The 20,576-nt window shown below is 41.8% G+C and overlaps 1 protein-coding gene across 2 annotated transcripts; it reads right to left on the minus strand.

Annotated features, from left to right (window-relative positions):
- Positions 1–7,313: 7,313 nt before the first annotated feature.
- Positions 7,314–10,943, minus strand: LOC147618989 (DNA glycosylase superfamily protein). Of its 2 annotated transcripts, none has more exons than XM_086774197.1 (5): positions 10,337–10,943; positions 8,277–9,144; positions 7,994–8,190; positions 7,755–7,889; positions 7,314–7,655 (listed from the first exon to the last, which is right to left on the minus strand). In XM_086774197.1, exons 1-5 carry the CDS (start codon positions 10,804–10,806, stop codon positions 7,616–7,618), a joined length of 1,710 nt encoding a protein of 569 aa, XP_086630323.1. In that variant the 5' UTR covers positions 10,807–10,943; the 3' UTR covers positions 7,314–7,615. The 2 variants fall into 2 exon arrangements, with proteins under 2 accessions (XP_086630323.1, XP_086630324.1); XM_086774198.1 differs by having other exon boundaries at positions 7,314–7,651; positions 7,751–7,889.
- Positions 10,944–20,576: the final 9,633 nt, after the last annotated feature.

A 20,576-nucleotide genomic window follows, 5' to 3' on the forward strand; every position in this document is an offset into this window, starting at 1 on the left:
ACAGCAATCTGTCAGCACAATCCACTAATCTCATAGTGATTTGCTGAAGTCATAATCATCATTCTAGTTACTAACATCATCACTCGGATTCGTCCCATTCTACCTCATTGTGGCTTTGTTCAACTTATCTCCAAAATTCAGGAATCATCATCTTTCAATCAATCAGAATCCAAATCAAGTCATCAATTCTCAACCAGAATTCTAAAATCATATCAACCAGTATTTGAATTCATCATCTGGATAGCATTTTTGCTTATAATTTCAAGGTCTTAGATTTACTCGTATATATTGTTAGTAAAGAGCTGCAATTATACCCACGATATATACGAGTAGTCGCGGTCCTTGGGGTTATAAGGTAAATACCATCATATCTAGGCCTCAAGCAAGTCAGGGATTCCATACAAGTGCAGTACTTCCATCTGAAGACCCAATTACCAATTTATGAATCTTTATTCTAAATATCAATTTGTATGAATTTCATCACACAATTATAATCTTTTACTGGTACTTTATAAATTTTTCACATTTCTTGTTTCTCAGTTGACCCACTTTAACCAATTTGCTCTGATACTAGCTAAAAGATCCCTGCCCGCTCCGTGCAACGAATTCGGGGGTGCTAGCAGCGGAAGTAGCACTTCTTGCGCAGGGTAGATGTTGAAATGTCAAGCTTGTATACAGCTGGAGGATAGCACATGGGTGCTGACAGAGTGACAGTATGGTAGATAGATATCGTGTGGTGTGTTTATGACCGCGTCTAGCTGGTCATGTGTGTGTGGACATTACATTAGGTTTACTTTGTAGTGTGGACAAAACACTATGTTGTGTTCTCCTTTGTGTGTGTGAGAGAGATGGTGACTATGGCTTCTCTCCTTCTTTATGATGAGTCTCGTCGAAATCAGTCGACCAACAGATTAGGGGGTTTTCTGGTATAGATCTTCTCTCTAGAATGCCTCTTGTGATAGCATTTGATGTGTGGAAGTGATGCTCATCATTGACACATCTATGATGCTTAGAAGTTGGGTATGCAGCTGGTTTCCTGTTAGAAGCTCGATGAATGTAATCTCGAAGTCGAGGCACTATACTTGCTTGCCTATTCATATTCTTTTTGCAGTTTTAGCAAGCACACCAGTGTGCTTTAACATTATATTTGACAAAAACAGCATCCAGTAACAATGCACCTGCTAGCTTCACATTAGTCGTGCAGCTTTCACTTTCAATACAATGCCACCTTGTTAGAAATGAGCACACGCCGCATCCAGGACTTAATGCAATTTTCCCAATAACAATATCACACTCAAAATGCCATTATTCATATAACATCTCCATGTTATACCACGTGGAAGCGTTTGGCGTCAGCAACTATTTTCTTTTCCTCGAAGTCCTAATTTTTGTTGCACGTCTTCTTTGTAGGGGTGTCTTTCCCAAGTTTTGGTTTGCCATGTTACCTATAGCAAAATGTTTTTATAGTTTTGATTGACATATCTCGAAAGTAAAGTTCAAAATTAATAATATATAACCATGCAATTTTACTTTAAGTGATCAAATTAACATGAATATATAAACATACTTAGAAAGGTTACTAGAGTCACGTGCGTGCTATCGATGAACCGCACACCTACGCTTATGATCGATGGAGATCTTGAAGTACCTCGCAAAAAAGGATAATTACAAATTGGTTAGCACATCCGAATCTGAGTTACACATTGTCATTCAAGGCATACAAATTTTGTGCTTGTTTGTACGAGTGAAAAAAAAAACTATTCATAAAGAGTTGGCACAATCCTCTCCAAAATTTTATATTTACATAAGGGAACATGCCCTTCCCCCATTTCCCAAATAATAATCTTGGTATCAAAACTGGACCAAAGATACACCTTCAATGTTGAAAGTTGCCATTAGTTTTGTTTAAATATAAAAGAGAGAAAAATAGGAATACCTTTGTCATTCTATGATACTAAAGTCGATGATGCAACAAGTCTTGTGTTATATTATTTCACGCGATCACTGATTAATGTGTAGCTATAACCGCTATTGATGCACACGAGTTATCTTCGACCTCTAACCAAAGCCACCATCTGCAAAAATAAACAAATTAGGAACAAAATTAAGATGCAAGCAAAGCTTCTCTTGCAAGTGGCTATCAAGGCACCTTGATTAAACTTTTCACTACTATGTCAAGTGTTGATGATTCTAAAAATGGGCACCTCTATTCTTTGTGACATTCATTGTAGGCTGTTAACGTAGAGGCTTGCGAGAGCATCACCTCATTTTCATTGAAGATGGATAAAGTGTCTACACATGAGAGGTAAGTAGAGTCACAATCTTCGGAATCTCTAAGGTCACCCCCCCTACAGAAATGATCTATACCAATCCATGATGCCCCTATATGATCTAGATCCCAAGACGGATCTGCCTCTAATAGCAATGCATCTAAGTAGATATCTAGATCAAATAAAAAGATCTGTAGATCCATATGCATAATCCTCGGTCTCCTATGAGATCTCGCCTCAACAAAATCATCGCTCATGTGCAATGCGCCTGACTACCCAAATATATGCAATAAACCCAAGTAAATACTGCCAGGTATGCTATGAGATCTATGAGAACTAGGAGTAGAGATAGAATCATAGATATCACCCTTAGGTCTATACTCCTCATGCACTATCGTATGCTCATCAATATGTGAAGTATCATCATCCCGAATCTCACACACTACAATGGATGCATCACTAATCAAGAGCTAATCTCCATGATAGTCTAATGCATCACTATTAGCTGCTGGAAGGTAAGTAGGGAGTTAACCATTCCACAATGGCCATAATATTCTTGGGATCCATAGAAATACCTTCTTTAGATAAAATGTGTCCCAATTACTCCACCCTATCCTTAAAGAACTCACATTTGGACCTCTTTGCATACAACTTATGTTCTAGCAATATGTGAAACACTTTCCGCAAGTGATCTTTATGCTCTTATTTACTTTTGAAAAACATCAATATGTCATCCAAAAACATAAGCATAAAGTCATCCAAGTTCTCCTAAAAATGCGATTCATATAACACACTGAAAAGTTACAGGGACATTCGTCAATCTGAATGGCATCACAACAAATTCATAATGTGGAAAAGCGTATCATCAATCATAATGCTCAGAATACTCGCTACCATCCCTCCCATCAAGATCATGCCCACATGACCTAACTCACACACATCACTCTCACTCTCACTATCACATACATCATCATCATGTGCATATGTGTCAGTGGCATCATGTGCATGTGTATCACTATCATCATGTGTATGTGTGTGCGATACATCACTATCATCAAGATCATGCCCACATGACCTAACTCACACACATCACTCTCACTCTCACTATCACATACATCATCATCATGTGCATATGTGTTAGTGGCATCATGTGCATGTGTATCACTATCATCATGTGTATGTGTGCGATACATCACTATCATCATGTCTATGTGTGTGTGATACATCAATATCATCATGTATATGTGTGCATGATATATCATCATAGACCTATATGTGGGTGTGATACATCATCATCTATGCCGATGTCGATGTAGTATACATCCTCAAGAACATAATCACGACTACTCAAGAATGTAAGACACTTGAATAAGCGACCATAGGAATCATCCCAACTGAGAAAACCTGATCCATCTACCTCCAAGAAATATCTCAATGACCATTAGTAAAAGGATTGTTGAATCTGCCAAATAGATGATAAATATGTATAGACAATAAACTCTACAACTCCATCCTCCATCTATGGCCTAAATGGACTATCTCCTTGTCACGTGAAATAGATGATGAAGGATCCAATGGTCGAAGTCTAGATGTCCCAAATGTATGCACAAAGTTGGCAAAAGTGATGTATAATCTAATCATGTCGGGTAACCCATGGTACTGCGTGTACAAAGAATCACAACTAAGAATCTAGCATCACACATGCGTCTCCAATCATCAAGAGTCACAAGATGATGCTGTCGCCGCCGAAAGAAAGGATTGGCTAGCAGAGGGGTAATAGTAATAAATCATACCTACATGCGAACACTACCCAATGCTCAAAGCATGTGAACAAGGGCTATAGTGCACAATGAACTCACACCATGTGTGACTATGCCCAAACTAAGTGCCAATGTGCGTGAAAGAACAATATGCACCCAAATGTGTGAATAACGCCCACAATATACTAATGAACGTGAAAATGCCCCATAAAAGCCCAAAGCATGTGAACACCTCACAAAAATGTGCTCGTGTGTGAACAAGTCTCACAATGCGTAAAAGCATATGAACAAACTCCAACAAGCCCAAAAACGTGTGAGCACACTCCAAAGATACTAAGTGTATGAATCACACCTCACAAGTGTTAAAAATCATCAATAAAGTCCAAGGCATGTGAGTAAGGCTCACAGTGCACTAATGCATGTGAACAAGCACTAATAAAAGCACGAAATTGTGTGACGCGTGCCCAATAAACCAAATGGTTTGTGTGTGTGTGTGTGAAGTAGTCCAAAACCTCAAGAGACTATAAAAGGGTAGAGAGGTTGGACAAAATACTGAGAGGAAGTGTGGATAATTGGAGTATGGGCCAAAGGAATGGGTTGGACAAAGTGGGAATGGTGTGAAGGATGGAAAGTGTGAAAAGGGTTTCAAACCCTCAGTTGAAATCTAAAACGTTGGCTACACCTTTGTTATAGCTTGTTGAAAAGCATACTCTTGTTGAACTCATGCGTTGCTGCTCTCTCTCTCATGCGCTGCACTCTCTGTGCTGCTGCTCTCTCTGCAGTGCTCTCTCTAGAATACGCTAAGCCCACGATGGTGAATGACCACTTAACTTGAGTGCTTCACGCTGTTTGTGCTGAGCCTTGAACGGCACAAGAAATGGAAAGTAAAATGATTGATGCTGCCCGCGGAAATGTGTAGTCTTGAACGCTTTTGCAGAACCTGCTTTGCGATGATCGAATGCTTGTTTTCAACAACTGAGACTCTATAACAGTATGCTGCTGTCAAAACAGTATGCTGCTATCAACTGTGTGTTGCAAGTTGCAGTAATGACAGCGTTTCTTTCAAACAGGCCACCATTGGCTGATGTCTTGTGTTGTAGTAAAAGAATTGGTTTGCTCTGCCATGTGTTTGTTACAACAGCTTATGACTACTGATAGGGGTGTTGACCAGCCCTTCCACGTGTCAACCAGCCCTTTCCGTCGTCCTCTCCCAATGACTAGGGGTGTCGACCAGCCCTTCCGCCCTCCTCTCCCAGCTTCAGGATCCCTTCGCCACCAAGAGCTAACTGTGTTGGCCCTTTATGGGCTAGCCAACTGGCTGTCCATGAGAGGCAGCCAGCAGGCCATGGGTAGAGCCTGGACAACGCACCGAGGTGCCCAGTTTAGATTGGCCAATTCGATCTCCACAATGTTCTTCCACTGGGATCTAGATCTTGTGTTACAATGTAGATTTCCCTTCTCTGCTACTAGCCACACTTGTAACCCTTCCCTACTCTTTTGGCCAAGCTTAGCTCCCGTTTGTGTAGTTTGTCAGCATTGGTACTCCAGATTTGCAATGCTCTTCAATTCTGCAATGCTCTCAGTTTCTTAGATCAATGGTGTTATTTTGCTTTTCTTTTATAGATCTATAGCCTGCAATGGCATGCAAGTGTCTCTCAATCTGAGAGCATCAAGAAGCTTTTTGTCCTGAAACCACAAGGGTCAATGATGGTCTGCTATACTACTCTCTTCTCAAACTGCTTAAATCACCTTTTCTCTAAGTATGTCATATTCAGTGCTCCTCATAAAGATATATACCTTCACACAACACTCTAATGCTCTCTTTACCATGATATTTACCATGGAACACAATTTTATAGTCATCCATTGCATACATATCTCAACTCAACCCAATTGTGAATTGTTAAGTGTTAATACATCAAGATTAATATTAATCACTTGAATTAGCTCTAATCCTCTTACATATATGCATATTCTTATACACCTTTCAACAATACATCATTCCAAAGGCTTCATTAATCTTGAACTACACTTAAATCTGCATTGAAATCTGTTCAAAACTACAATAAATCTATACTCAGCACAGCACTCTACAATAGTAATATGGGAACTCTACACAATAATCTAAATATTCTATACAGTAATCTAAAAACTCTTAACAACCACCTTGATTTTCTGCATAGCAATCTTCTTCTTACAATGCTTCTCCAAGAACTTAAAGATTTGGTAATCTAAGATTTAATCTCGAAATAAAAGCCTTAAGGATTGATATTTGAAACTGTAAGCTCTCTACGCAGGATACAGGATAGTACAAAAAATCACTCAATATTGGTTACTAAAATCTTTGCAAACCCTAATTTTGAAAATCAAAAAAATTTCAAGAAATCAAGATCAAGAAGATCAAGAAATCAAATAGTAAAGTGGATTCGGGTTTTGAAAATAGTGATTAATATAAATTTAAAAATGATTAACACAAGTTTCATTGCTAATGTTGTCAAAATAAGAAAATAGCAAAACTGAAAACTGTATAAAAATCAATTCCGAAAATGATTAACACTAATCATGATCAAGAAAATACATTTCTAAAAACTGAGTTAATAGTAATCTAAAAATGATTAATCTCTTAATCAAATTATTAAGATCTAAGTCTAGAGTTCTGATGCTAATGAAAGAAAGTTACATCTAGCTTAGCCTTGGATTAGCCTAATTAGCTTGAGAGATTAGCACTAAGGAATATGGAAAGCAAAGTGTAATGGTAGTTCAAAAGGTATCAAAAGGTACAATAGTCTTGGAGTACATGCCTTTTATAGTCCCAAGACCCATGTACCCTAACCCTACATGTAAATGATCCTAAGCCCATGTGTCTAGGCCCATCCCACGTGCATGTGCATCCTAAGAACACTTTGTTACAGCGTGTGTGTGTGTGTGTATGTGTACATATATACACACACATATATGTACATACATACACACAAGTGGTAGGCTTACATAAAGAAGTGAATCACACACACACAAAGCCTATATTAACCCTAATTTGCTTGCTAGAGTGTGTGTGTGTGTGTGTGTGTGTGTGTGTGTGCATATATACACAGACATATATGTGTACATACATACATACAAGTGGTAGTAGGCTCATATAAAGACGTGAATGAGAGAGAGAGAGAGAGAGAGAGAGCCTATATTAACCCTAATTTGCTTGCTAGAGAGAGTTAGAATATGGCTGGCCTGGCTTAACCCTAATCGAAGAGATGAACTTCATGCATCCAAAGAGTAACAACCTCGATACAGATGATAACTTACATTGATGCCACGCAAACAGATTTACATATACAGCCATGGGAACATGACAAGCAGTAATCAATACAACCGTATAAATTACTTTGAAGTTGAGCTACACTATCATAAATTTTGCAGCAGCGAACTTTTCCATGTCCCACATGGAGGACCCGCATCAACCTCACAACTTTGCACCACTGTGGCTTTGACATCTGCATATAAGAACATTCCAATAATTCTAATGTACTCCTTCAAGCTAGGGATAAAGAGGCCTGTACAGTCAAAGGAACAAGGAGAAGAACGACCATTTCAACTCTGCATTCGGGCAGCAACTTCATCACCCTTCTCCCTGTTGCCACATACTCATAGCACTCAGAAAGTGAGCCCAGAGTCTTTAACCTATGTGCTGCTTGCGAAATAAGCACCAAAAAAAGATGTTCCTACTTGCCTGTCATCTTTGAAAGCATACCCAAGGCCATCTGTGGCACACAAATACTGCCAGTAATCAACCAGCTTATGATCTTTAGGTTGCACTTCTTGCCACCGCCCTTCACAAAATATAGCATAAGCGTCTGTGGCATACCTACCATAGTCCAAGCACAGCACATCTTTAATTAACACACATAAAGGACCAACATTGCAATATAAATCACTTTAGAAGGCTGGGCCGTCGTGATGTCATCATACTTGCCAATGCCATGCAATTCCTTCACGTTTGACCAATCTTTGCCCAAATAGTCTTTAGAAAACTTCTGTATCATGCGTGCCCGTTTCTTCTGTAAACCAAGGGGCCGGATCACTTCCTCAACTTTCTCCGTCTCCACAGTTACAGCTGCTTCAGGTGTAGGGCATAGAGCAAACAAGTCCCAGATTACCCTTCGCATCTGTAGAACACGTACAAAACTTCAATAATCAAATAAAGTAAGTTGAATTTCAAGAGCACCATCACGCACATTGATAAGCAGCTGACCTGAGTCCCAGAAGTTTTATTCAAGAGCATGCATGCCACCAAAACCTTCCAAGGGTCCTTGTAAAGCTCTTCTTGAATAAGGGCATGCACTGAAACAGGAGGAACCCATGTTTTGTTCACAATATTCCGTTGGCCTAGTTTCTTTACAGTTGTATTGAAGTAAGCACTTGTCCTCGCTATTTTAGCCACTTTGTTTGGAAAGAGACCAGTGTCTGAACATAATACAGCCTCTTCAAACAAGTAGGCACTTTGATTCCCATTGCCATTCGAGTCTAAGGGTTCACTAAGATTTCCTGATGACTGCTTTACACTGTCGATTCCACTAGTACTGACATCATTCATCTTAATGGAGCAGTTTTTTCTTCTTTTCCTAGAGCAAGTCTTCATTATAGCAGGGCATTCCTCTGGCATGTTGATGTGTATGTCAGGCATAGCCTTGATACCTTTCTTACCACTGGCCTTAACTTTTCCTTTTGCACAAGAAAAGAAATGGGATTTGACATTAGCAACATGATGACTGCCATTGTTTGAGACAGCTATACATTTTTCCCTCCTTTTAGAAGCTGATTCATTTGCAAGTTCAGGATGAGGTTGCGGCCCTCCAATTCTCTGATGGCTCACCAGGCCAAGTGTACAAGCAGCATCTAATGGCGTACAGAATTCTGTTGACCCATCCTCACAAACACTGTCATCATAATAGTCTGGCATGTTCGGCACTTCTGTTTTCTGTTCTTTTGAAGGCAATCCACAGCCGCTTTGCTTGGTTTCACTCTTTTTCTTCTTCTTCTTCTTCGTCTCCTTCTTCGTCCTCTTTCTGTTTGCTTGTTCATTTACCTCCAGTGTGGGCCCAACCCCCATGTCTTTGATGCTGCTCAATAAAATATTGATAAGACGAAATCCACACAGCAATGCAAGAAAATCTAAAGAAAGAGGTGGTCTTTACAAGGCAACATGCATCCCAAAACTATGAATATATCTAAGAGAGTGCGAAAAGCAATAACAGAGTCATTTGTTTGCTCTATCAGTGCAACAACTATGGTGCTTTACACACGGCCCATCACAGCATCTCAGCTCAACATGAGGAAATCTGTCTGAAAAAGAGGAAGTCATGTGCGAGCAGGGGCACTGCCCATCTTGAAAACATGAAGAATGGGATCCATCCCCGGTTTTGAAATCCGCCTTTTGCTTTGGATGGCCATACGCTGACATATGCGTAGGACTTGCGTGAGTTCATGCTTTGAGAGGGGCAACCAGTCGCGATGACGATTATACAGGCTATTCGATGCAAATATGATGCACCCTGGACATTTCCTCTGGGCAGTGTGTAAAGCACCTCACCTATATATACATATGGGGTAATCTGCATGACTAAGAAAAGTCAGCTTGTCATTGCAATATCTGAAATCATGTAGGTGTAATCATGATGGATGTACGCACAGATACATTGTCATGTGCATGATCAATGCCATGTACCTTCTCAGGGCTAATCCAGAAAGGGGCAGCCAGTAAAAGATCAGTAGAACTAGGATTTAGGAGAATCTGGTGCAGCAGAGGCCCGTGTGGACTTGTAGCAGGGGCATGGAAGGGTATGGATGAGCTGTCGGCTGCTTGCAGGTGGGCAGCTGGACCAGTTCAAGGCGGCTGGACAAAATCAGAAGCGGCTGGTCCAGATCTGACACAAGCACAGATTTTTGGATGGTTTTATGCCCACGACTGCTGGCCGACCAGCAGTCAGCCAGTTCTACAATATTGGACAGTTTTGGGTGATGTTCACCTTTTAGAAGAAGGCAGCCTAGGGCTGTGTGTAAGAGTACCTTTTTGTACTATAGCAATATACTGAATTTCCAGCACATCTCTACTCTCAATCTATATCTGCGTTTTGCATCAGATGGTTTCCAGGAGTGTTTAGGGCTGAAAGAAAGACTCCCAAAGCTTCCGCGTGTTACATACATACACGCATAAGAAAACAGGCATCTGTACAGACCTGAATATATGTGATTAAATTGCAATATGGATAGATAAATCACATAAAAGGAAAGTTTGAAAGTAATGATGAGTACCTGAACACAAGCTGTCTGGTAGAGTTGCAGGTGTGCGGAGAAGCTTTTGATGAGGCTTGGGTGCTCGATGTTCTGTTTGGCTGCTTCTGCTGTAAGCGGTTTCTGAGGCCGGGCCTGTACCAGCCGGGTGAGAAAGAGAGCAACTGGTACCTGGCTTTGGCCCTCTCCAACATCCCACCACCATCATCATCATCATCATTCGGGCGTTTCGTTTGGCTTCCCTGCGTCTCCACAGCACGACGCGGACATGGTGTTGATGAAGGGCCAGCTACGCATTCCTCCATGTGGAGCCACAAATTGCCGTCGGATAGCTCAGAACCAGCTGCACCTGCTTCGCCGCTGCTGCATGCAGATGCAAATGATGATGACGGAGATCCACCGCCATAGCCGTCAGAGCGTATGTTGCCATGTTTCTTGTAGCAGTCTCCTGTCCATCTGTAGCCCTCCACTATTTTCACGAAATCCTCCATAATACTCTCACAACATTGAACTACGATCGATACTGATCAAAATGAAGGAAGAAATATTTGTCACAATTTGATATAGCTTATGTTTGCTATGGCGCCAATACAAGGACACCACAAGGGTACAAGGGAGATGTAGAGATTTAAAAGTATGAGATGCTCGCCCTTTTCCTCTTTAGCTTTTTCATGATCAGAAGCAATGAGATGGTGTTCCCTTTCACTTGCTCACTCTAAAGATGTCTCTAAACTCCTAAATAGTGTAATATGCCTAAGTGCATGTTGGTAAGTATAACAGAGAGAATGAGCAAAGAGAGAGAGAGAGAGAGAGAGAGAGAGAGAGACTCAAGGCTAAAACAGAGAGGAAAATGGGTGACACAGAGAAACACCAAAGAGAGAATCTCTCATTTATCTAGATCAAGACCGTACAGATCTTCTTCCCCACTTTTCCCTTATATAGTTGGTTGGTGGTTTCTTGAACGACCAAACAGTTGTTCCCGTGAGTGTCCCACGGTATCCCACACTAGCTTAGGCATCATAAAAAATATATTGTAAATGTATTTCTTTACGTTGGGTAGCCTAAGATACTTGCACAAAAGCAAGCATCAAGAAAAGACCACTTGGCATCTAGAAGTGTGCTACCCAAGCGTGATAAAAAGAGAGGCCAGTAAAAAAGCGCAAGTATAAAAAGTGTGCTACCCAAGTTAAAAAGAATATACATGCATGGACTTCATATTACTATAAAATCCAATTAACTTGCATAGTCAAAATCTTTTCCAAACAAGTCTCTGTGGGGGGTCTTACCATAACTAGAGCTCGTAAGCTTTTCATCCATAGTCAATGCGAGCTAGGATCTCTTTGTCTGTCAAGTCCATGGCGACTGCAACTACAAGCACATCGTGCAGCACTCCTCGCCAACAACCAGAGCTTGCAAGCTTTTCATCCATAGTCAGTGCGAGCTAGGATCTCTTTATCTGTCAAGTCCATTGCGACTGCAACTACAAGCACATCACATGCAGGGCCTCTTTGATAATCTCTCCTCAGTCTCGTTCTTCTCGCAGTACTATGGCTAAATCGGGGTCTCCAAGGCCTCCGTCCATGCACAACAAATCGAGCAAGAAGCCGTTGTGGTGGCGTCACAGCATGCTCCACCCTAGTGCAGTGCCTCTCTGATCATCTCTCCTCAGTCTCCTTCTCGTAGCGCTATAGCCAAATCGAGGTCTCCAAGGCTTCCGCCCATACAGAGCAAATCAAGCAAGAGGCCTTTGTGGCAACGTCACATCATTGTTGAGATATCGAGCTCATCTAGTGAGGCGGTGGACACTGAGCGGTGGACACTGATGACCAGCCTGGGGGATAGGCCCCACACTTACACCACTGGCATGGTTGGTGAGATCATGGGTGATGTGCGGCCAGTGGGATGACAGGCTGTGTAACAGCCATTCTAGAGACTGGCATAGTTATAGCGCCAGCTCATTTAGTTGGGTTCACACTATAGAGAACCCTAGTATGTATTTGGTTGAGTACCTTTTCATAGGTGAGTACTCTTATCTTTGTATATGGTGTGTTGAGTGTTGAGTGAAGAAGAAAAGATTTTTAGCCTCTCACCTTGTGTGTTCTTTCTTAGGGTTTTGTGAGTGTGTGTGTGTGCTTGCAAGAGCTCAAGCTCTCTTCTCCCCTGTATCTTTTCATTGTATCAGAACCTGGTTCATGCTAAGGGCTGAGCTGCAAGCAAGAGAAGCACAGGAAGCGGTATGAAGGTAAGAGCTTTATAAGTTAAATGAACCAGAGAAAGCATAATTTTTGCGCCAAAAATGCATTTTGGGCGCATAAGGACCTCCGTTTTTCAGAAAGCATGCGATTTCGAGCACCACGGGTAAGTCATGAAGAACTCTATTTTAAAAACTGCAGGACGATAGATTGGATGTGCAGACTGTGTGTGTGCTGCAAGGAGGTCAACAGTTGCCATTGGGTGTATCTATGCACATTGAGGTCACTGGTTATGACATTTGAGTGTACTACAGTACCGCTGCAAAAAATACAGCAGTTTGTGCAGGACAAACCAGAGTGCTGTTTCTAGTAAATTTGTATGTCTGGCAAGATGTCAAATGATGGCATAAACCAGATTGTTGCTGAGAAGCTTGATAAGAACAAGTTCCATGCTTGGAGATTCAGGTTGACAAATTTCCTAATGGGAAAGGGTTACTGGGACTACATAGAAGGTGAGCATGAAGAGGCACCGAAGATACCGGAGATCAATCCGACTGCTGCAGATGTGAAAGAGTTCAAGGACTGGAACTAAGGAGCCAGAAGAGTTATGTATTGGCTCTCTATCAGTATACAGGACGCCATGATTGGGCACATTCAGGATGCCAAGTCCCCCAAGGAGGTGTGGGACACCTTGGTAAAACTCTATGAAACAAATACCAAGGCATGAAAGATACAGTTGAAGAATGAACTTCATACTGTAGAGAAAAAGAGTATGTCTGTGAATGACTATGCATTGAAGATAAAGGGTATTGTGGAATCCCTTGCATCTATTGGTGTTTCAGAGATGATGATAAGGTGGAAGTCTGTCTACGTGGTCTCGGGCCACAATACAAGGCGTTCAAGACGTCTATTCAGACTCGAGAAAACATTCCCAATTTTACAGATTTGGTGTCTATGTTGATTATAGAAGTGAAGAGCTTGGGTGAAGACCAACAGTCTTCACAAAAAACAAAAACAGTTCAGAGCAATAGGCCTTCTACACAAGTTCAGAAAGAGGACGAGGTAGAGGAGGCCGTGGACGCGGTCAAGGAGGTGGCCGAACAGGTAATCAGAATTATGGCCAGCAGGCAGCAACAACAAGAGTCCTAGAATTCACAACAACAACAACAACAACACGCAGGTGGAAGAGGCCAATTCAGAGGCAGGGGAGTCAAAGAGGTCGTGGAAATTGGCAAAGGCAGTATAATGATACACGTGGATGCTTTTATTGTGGTAAGCCTGGACATGTGCAGGCAGATTGTTATAAGAAGCATGCTGACATGCAAAATGGGAAATTGCACCAAAACAACTATGCATCCTCGAGCAGAAACAATGAGGATAATGAAAGATTGTTTGTTATGCAGCATGTCGTTAATGTTGAAGCAGCACATAAAGATGATGTATGGTACGTTGATTCAGGTTTTTCAAACCACATGACAAGTCATGGGGAGTGGTTCAAGGAGATGAAAAACCTTGAAAGACCAAGTTTTGTGGAAACAGGGGATGACACTACTCATCCGATTGCCCATGTTGGAGATGTGCCATTGTCTATGCAGGATGGCAAAGTGAAGTACCTTGCAGATGTACTTTATGTTCCGACTTTATGTTTCGAACATAACAAAGAATCTGGTTTCAGTTGGCCAGATGATTGAGCAGGGTTTTCAGGTTCGGTTTAATCCTGATGGTTGTTATGTTGAAGACTTTAAAGACAAGTGCAGGTTGGTTACAAAAGGCAACAGAGTGGGCAGAATGTTTACATTGAATGTAAACATGCCTGAAGTGAGTGCTGCAATGTTTGCAAATGGTTCAGGAATTGTTGCAGACACAGACATTTGGCATAAAAGAATTGGACATGTGAATGTGCAGAGAATGAAGTCTATGCAGACTAAAGAAATCGTGACAGGGCTGCCAAAGTTTAAAGTTGAAGGTATTCAGAGAATATGTGAAGCATGCCAATTTGGAAAGCAAAAACAAAGCATGTATTTTCACGTAACAGATATGTGAGCAGAAATGCACTAGATGTTGTGCATTTAGATGTATGGGGTCCTACGAAGACCATGTCTATGGGAGGCTACAGGTATTATTATGTAACATTTATTGATGACCACACAAGGAAAGTGTGGGTATACTTCATGAAGGAGAAGAGTGAGGTGTTCACTCATTTTCAGAATTTCAAAGTTATGGTTGAAAAGCAAACAGGGAAATATGTAAAGTTCCTAAGGTCAGATGGAGGGGGAGAGTACTTCTCCAATGAGTTCTCTGAATTTTTGAAGAAGAATGGTATTCAAAGACAGTTTACATGCAGATACACTCCGCACCAAAATGGAGTTGTTGAGCAAAAAAACAGGCACATTGCTAAGATTGCGCAAGCATTGATGGAAGAGAAGAATATGCCGCATAGCTATTGGGCTGAGGCTATTTCTATAGCAGTTTACATCATGAACAGGACTCCAACTGCAGCCATACATGATGTAACTCCAGAGGAGAGGTTTACTGGCAGAAAACATGATGTAACTCCAGAGGAGAGGTTTACTGGCAGAAAACTTGATTTGTCTCATCTGAAAGTTTTTGGATGCATTGCATATGTGCATGTGCCAGATGAGCTGAGAACTAAGCTGGATCCAAAAGCTGAAAAATGTGTGTTTATTGGATATTCCCTTGAGCAAAAGGGATACAAGTGTTATAACCCTGCTACACGTGAGTTGAGGGTAAGCAGGGATGTTGTTTTTGATGAGATGAGCAGCTAGTATGCTGCTGAAAAAGAAGCTATTGGAGCTGATGTGAGTGGAAATGTGGTTACACAGAATCCAAGTTAGCAATCACAGTCTTTGAGTGGACCAGGAGAGTCCTCATCTAGTGGTTCAGTTGATAGACCATGGAGTGGTAGGCTGCGTCATAATACCAGTCCTGCAAATGTGATTATTACATCACATAAAGGCAAAGAGAAAGTGGTTGAGCCCCTTAGTATGCTTGACATTTCTGCAAGGCATTCTCATGTTGATGGAGAGTCTAGTAGCTTAGAGATGAGCCTTGATGAGGAGCTTGGGATCCCAGCTATATGAGAACACCTGGTGTAAAGAAGGCTATGGAAGCCATGAATGCAAAGCTGCGAAGATCTGGGAGAATGAAGAATCCTGTGTAGAGGTTTACCTTGGTTATGTGGCACATCACTATGCATACATGGCAAAGGTTGTGCAGGTTGTAGAGCCCACATGCATTGATGAGGCTGTTGGAAATGTGTGTTGGGAGAAAGCTATGGATGAGGAGATGGATGCATTATATGGAAATGAGACTTGGGATTTAGTGCAATTCTTGCCTGAAGGCAAGAAAGCCATTGGATGCAAGTAGGTGTACAAGGTAAAACATAACAGTGATGGAAGCATAAACAGGTACAAGGCTAGATTGGTAGCCAAAGGATATGCGTAGACATATAGCATTGATTATGAGGAAACTTTCAGCCCAGTTGCCAAGATGGCAACAGTGAGAGTTGTGATAGTAGTGGCTGCGTCAAAGCAATGGTGTTTACATCAGATGGATGTAAAGAATGCATTCTTGCATGGGGATTTGCAAGAAGAGGTGTATATGTTGCAGCCACCTGGTTATGAGGATGTGAGTCACCCCGAGCATGTTTGCAGGTTGAAGAAAGCCTTGTATGGCTTAAAACAAGCACCAAGAGCATGGTCTGACAAGATTTCTGAATATCTTGTCACTATTGGCTTTCATGTAGCCAAGGCAGATTTCTCGTTGTATGTGAGACACAGTGATAGAGGGGTTATGCTTGTTGTTATCTATGTAGATGACTTGATCCATTACAAGAGACCATGATGCAGAGATCTTTGATGTCAAGATCTTGCTTAGACAGAAGTTTGAGATGAAGGATCTGGGGGAGCTGAGATATTTCTTAGGCATTGAGGTGATTAGGTCACCACATGGTATTGGATTACTGCAGAGACAGTATGGCTTGGACATGTTGTCCAAGTATGGTATAACAGGCTGTAAGCCTATCTCAGTGCCATTGGATCAAAATGGCAAGTTGAGTGCAGATTCAGGAGAGATTTTGGAGGATCCTACAATGTATAGGCGCATAGTAGGAAGCTTGATCTACATGACGATCATCAGGCCAGATTTGAGCTATGCTGTTGGGTTGGTGAGTCAGTTTATGCAGGTTCCTCGAAAGCCGCATTTGGATGCATTGAGATGCATACTGAGGTATGTGAGGTCTACTCTGCATTGTGGACTATATTTATGAAACTGGGACAGAGATATGTGTACATGGGTACACAGATGTTGATTGGGCTGGTAGTATCTCAGATAGGAGATCTGCTAGTGGCTTCATGTTTTCTTTGGTTGGGGAGTGCTGCTGTGACTTGGAGCAGCAAGAAGCAGCCCACGGTTGCACTATCTAGTACAGAGGCCGAGTACAGAGGAGCTGCTATGGCAGCATATGAGGTAGCTTGGTCATTTATGTCTCACACATGTTCCTACCTAAACTGCCAGCACATAGCACAGCTAGCTCACACTGACATCGAGCTTGAATCTCAACAGCCCCTCTCAAGCTCATGATGTACTGCCGATGAAGATGTAGATGAGCTTGGGATATCAAGACTCTCAACACTCCCCCTCAAGCTCATCCCATGTACTCCCAACATAGTACGGAAGTACTCAAACTTCTCCCTGCTAAGTGGCTTTGTAAAGATGTCTGCCACCTGCTCATCAGTCTTCACATACTGAAGATCAACTGTACCATCCAGCACCTTTTCTCTAACAAAGTGATAATGGACCTCTATATGTTTGGTCCTCGCATGAAACACTGGATTCTTGGCCAACTGTATACTGCTCATGTTGTCACAATGAATGACAACTTTTCCATCAATAGGCTCACATAAATTTGCCAAGAGACCCTTTAACCATACTGCCTCACAAGTAGCAATGGCTGCACCTCTATATTCAGCCTTTGTACTGGATAAAGCAACTGTAGGTTGCTTTTTGCTACTCCAACTCACCACGGCACTTCTAAGTGTAAAAGCATAACCACTAGTAGACCTCCTGTCATATGCGCTACCTGCCCAATCAGCATCTGTGTAGCCATGTATGTCCAAGCTTTTACCACTCTCATAAAGTAGACCATAATGTGCAGTGGTCTTCACATATCTCATGATGCGTCTCACTGCATCCAAATGTGGTTTTCTGGGGCTCTGCATAAACTGGCTTACTAGCCCCACAGCATAACTCAAATCCGGGCGTGTGATAGTCATGTATATGAGACTACCAACCATCTTCCTGTACATAGAAGGATCATCCAATTCCTCGCCATAATCAGCCCGCAACTTCACATTTTGCTCCAAAGGTGTACTCATAGGCTTACACCCTGTCATGCCATACTTTGCCAACATATCCAATGCATATTGGCACTGTACTAACCATGTACCTGCATGATCTTTGACCACTTCAATTCCAAGGAAGTATCTCAACTCACCAAGATCTTTCATGTCAAATTGCCCACTCAAAGCTTTCTTGACATGTATCACATCTGCACCATGATCACCTGTGATAATCAAGTCATCCACATAGATGACGAGTAAAACAATCCCATGCTCTGTCTTCTTCACATAGAGTGAAGAATCTGCTGTAGAAATCTGAAAACCAAGTGAGATAAGATATCTGCTCATCTTATCACTCCAAGCACGAGGTGCTTGCTTCAGACCATACAATGCCTTTTTTAATCTGCATACGTGAGTGGGATATCTTGGGTGTACATACCCTTCTGGCTGTGCCACATACACTTCCTCTTGTAGATCTCCATTTAGAAATGCATTCTTGACATCCATTTGATGCATTTTCCAGCCATTAGCTGCAGCCATAGCAATGACTGCTCTCACTGTGCCCATCTTAGCCACTGGACTAAACGTCTCATCATAGTCCAATCCTTGGGTCTGTGCATAACCCTTTGCTACCAATCTTGCTTTATGTCTCTCAATAGAACCATCAGATTTGCACTTCACTTTGTAAACCCATTTACATCCAATAACATTCTTGTCCTTTGGTAATGCAACCAAATCCCATATCATTATGGACCAATGCGTCCATCTCAATATCCATTGCTTTCTCCCATACATGCTCTCCAATAGCCTCTGTATAGCATGTAGGTTCCACATGCTTCACCATAGACGTCATATATGCATAGTGCATAGCAAAATCTCGATATGTCAATCTGTCAACTGGATATCTGACTCTCTAGGATCTCCACAATGCATGCGGGTCACTCTGTACACCTGTAACTCTAGCATGTGGTGGCACATATCTATCCTGCCTAGCACCAGGTGTGCGTAAAACAGGTATGCCAAGCTCCTCATCCAAACTCTCTAAACTAGATGACTCATAACCTGTGATTCCAATTCCTTCGACCTTCTTCTTTCCTTTATCCATAGCACTACTCCCAGTGCTCACACTCTCATGCCTCAAACGTCCTGACCATGGACGTACACTGCTACTCTCAGCCTCTGCTGGCCCAGACATAGTAGTAGAACTAGAACTTGCTTGTGGCAAGTTCACATGCACATTAGCCTCAAGTGACTCAATGACACCCTCATCTTTTGCTTTGTACCAACTAGCAAGCTCATCAAACACCACATCTCGTGAGATGACCACTTGTCTAGTTTGTGGATTATAACATTTGTATGCCTTTCGATCCTGTGCATATCCAACAAATACACATTTCTCTGCCTTAGGATCCAGCTTCCTTCTTCTTTCATCAGGCACATGTACATAAGCTATGCATCCAAAAACTTTGAGGTGTCCAATATCTGGCCTGTAACCTGTAAGCCGCATCTCTGGCGTGCTTCCCATGAATGGCTGCTGCTGTAGGTGTTTTGTTCAATATATACACTGCAGTAGCACATGCTTCTGCCCAATAGTAATCTGGCATGCTCTTTTCATTGAGCATCGCCCTAGCCACTTCACATATGACTCTATTCTTTCTCTCAGCCACACCATTCTGCTGAGGTGTATACCTGCAAGTCAACTGTCTTCTTATTCCATGCTTCCTCAAGAAATTCTCAAAAGCCTTTGAGGTGTATTCACCACCTCCATCTGTCCTCAAACATTTAATCCAACAGCCATATTGCTTTTCTGCAAAAGCTTTGAAATCCATGAACTTTTCCAACACTTCACTCTTCTCTTTGAGAAAGTATATCCATGTCATCCTGCTGAAATCATCTATGAATGTCACATAGTATAAACTGCCTTTGATAGATGGGTTTTGTGCAGGACCCCATACATCACTATGTACGATCTCAAGTGGCCTGCAACTCATATTTCCTTCTCTAGGAAACCTCAACCTTGCCTGCAACTCATATTTCCTTCTCTAGGAAACCTCAACCTTGCCTGCTTTCCAAACTGACAGGCTTCACAAACATGCATATTCCCATCATACTTGAATCTGGGCAATCCACTGACAATGCCTCTTGTCTGCATGTTCTTTAATCTTTGTATATTGACATGTCCAATCCTCTTATACCACATATCAATATCCTGTACCACATTTTTACTTTTGGAGAACATGGCTGATTTTAGCTCAGGAATTCCAGCATCCAACTTAAACAATCTGCCTTCTTTCTTGCCTTTAGCAATGACTCTACATCCATGTTTAAAGTCCTCAACGAAGCAACCATGCTCGTTGAAACGAACCTGTAATCCCTGTTCCACCATTTGACCAACTGAGGCCAAGCTCTTTGTAATAGAAGGCACGTACAATACATCTGACATAGATTTTGTTTGACCATTGTGCATGACCAATGATACACTACCAACATGTGTAATGGCATGCTGAGTATCATCTCTTGTTTCCACATAGCCTTTCACATCCATAGGCTTCATATGCTCAAACCATTCACCATGACATGTCATATGGTTTGATGCTCCAGAGTCCATATACCATGTATCATCATTCTCAGCATTTGTCATCATAGATCCAACAACATGTTTCATGGCGAACAAATGATTTGCAGTGCCATCATTACTGCTTGATGCAT

Source organism: Cibotium barometz, chromosome 34 (assembly GCF_041138505.1).
Source record: "Cibotium barometz isolate CiBa-2024 chromosome 34, ASM4113850v1, whole genome shotgun sequence".
In the NCBI taxonomy this organism is placed as follows: Eukaryota; Viridiplantae; Streptophyta; class Polypodiopsida; order Cyatheales; family Cibotiaceae; genus Cibotium; species Cibotium barometz.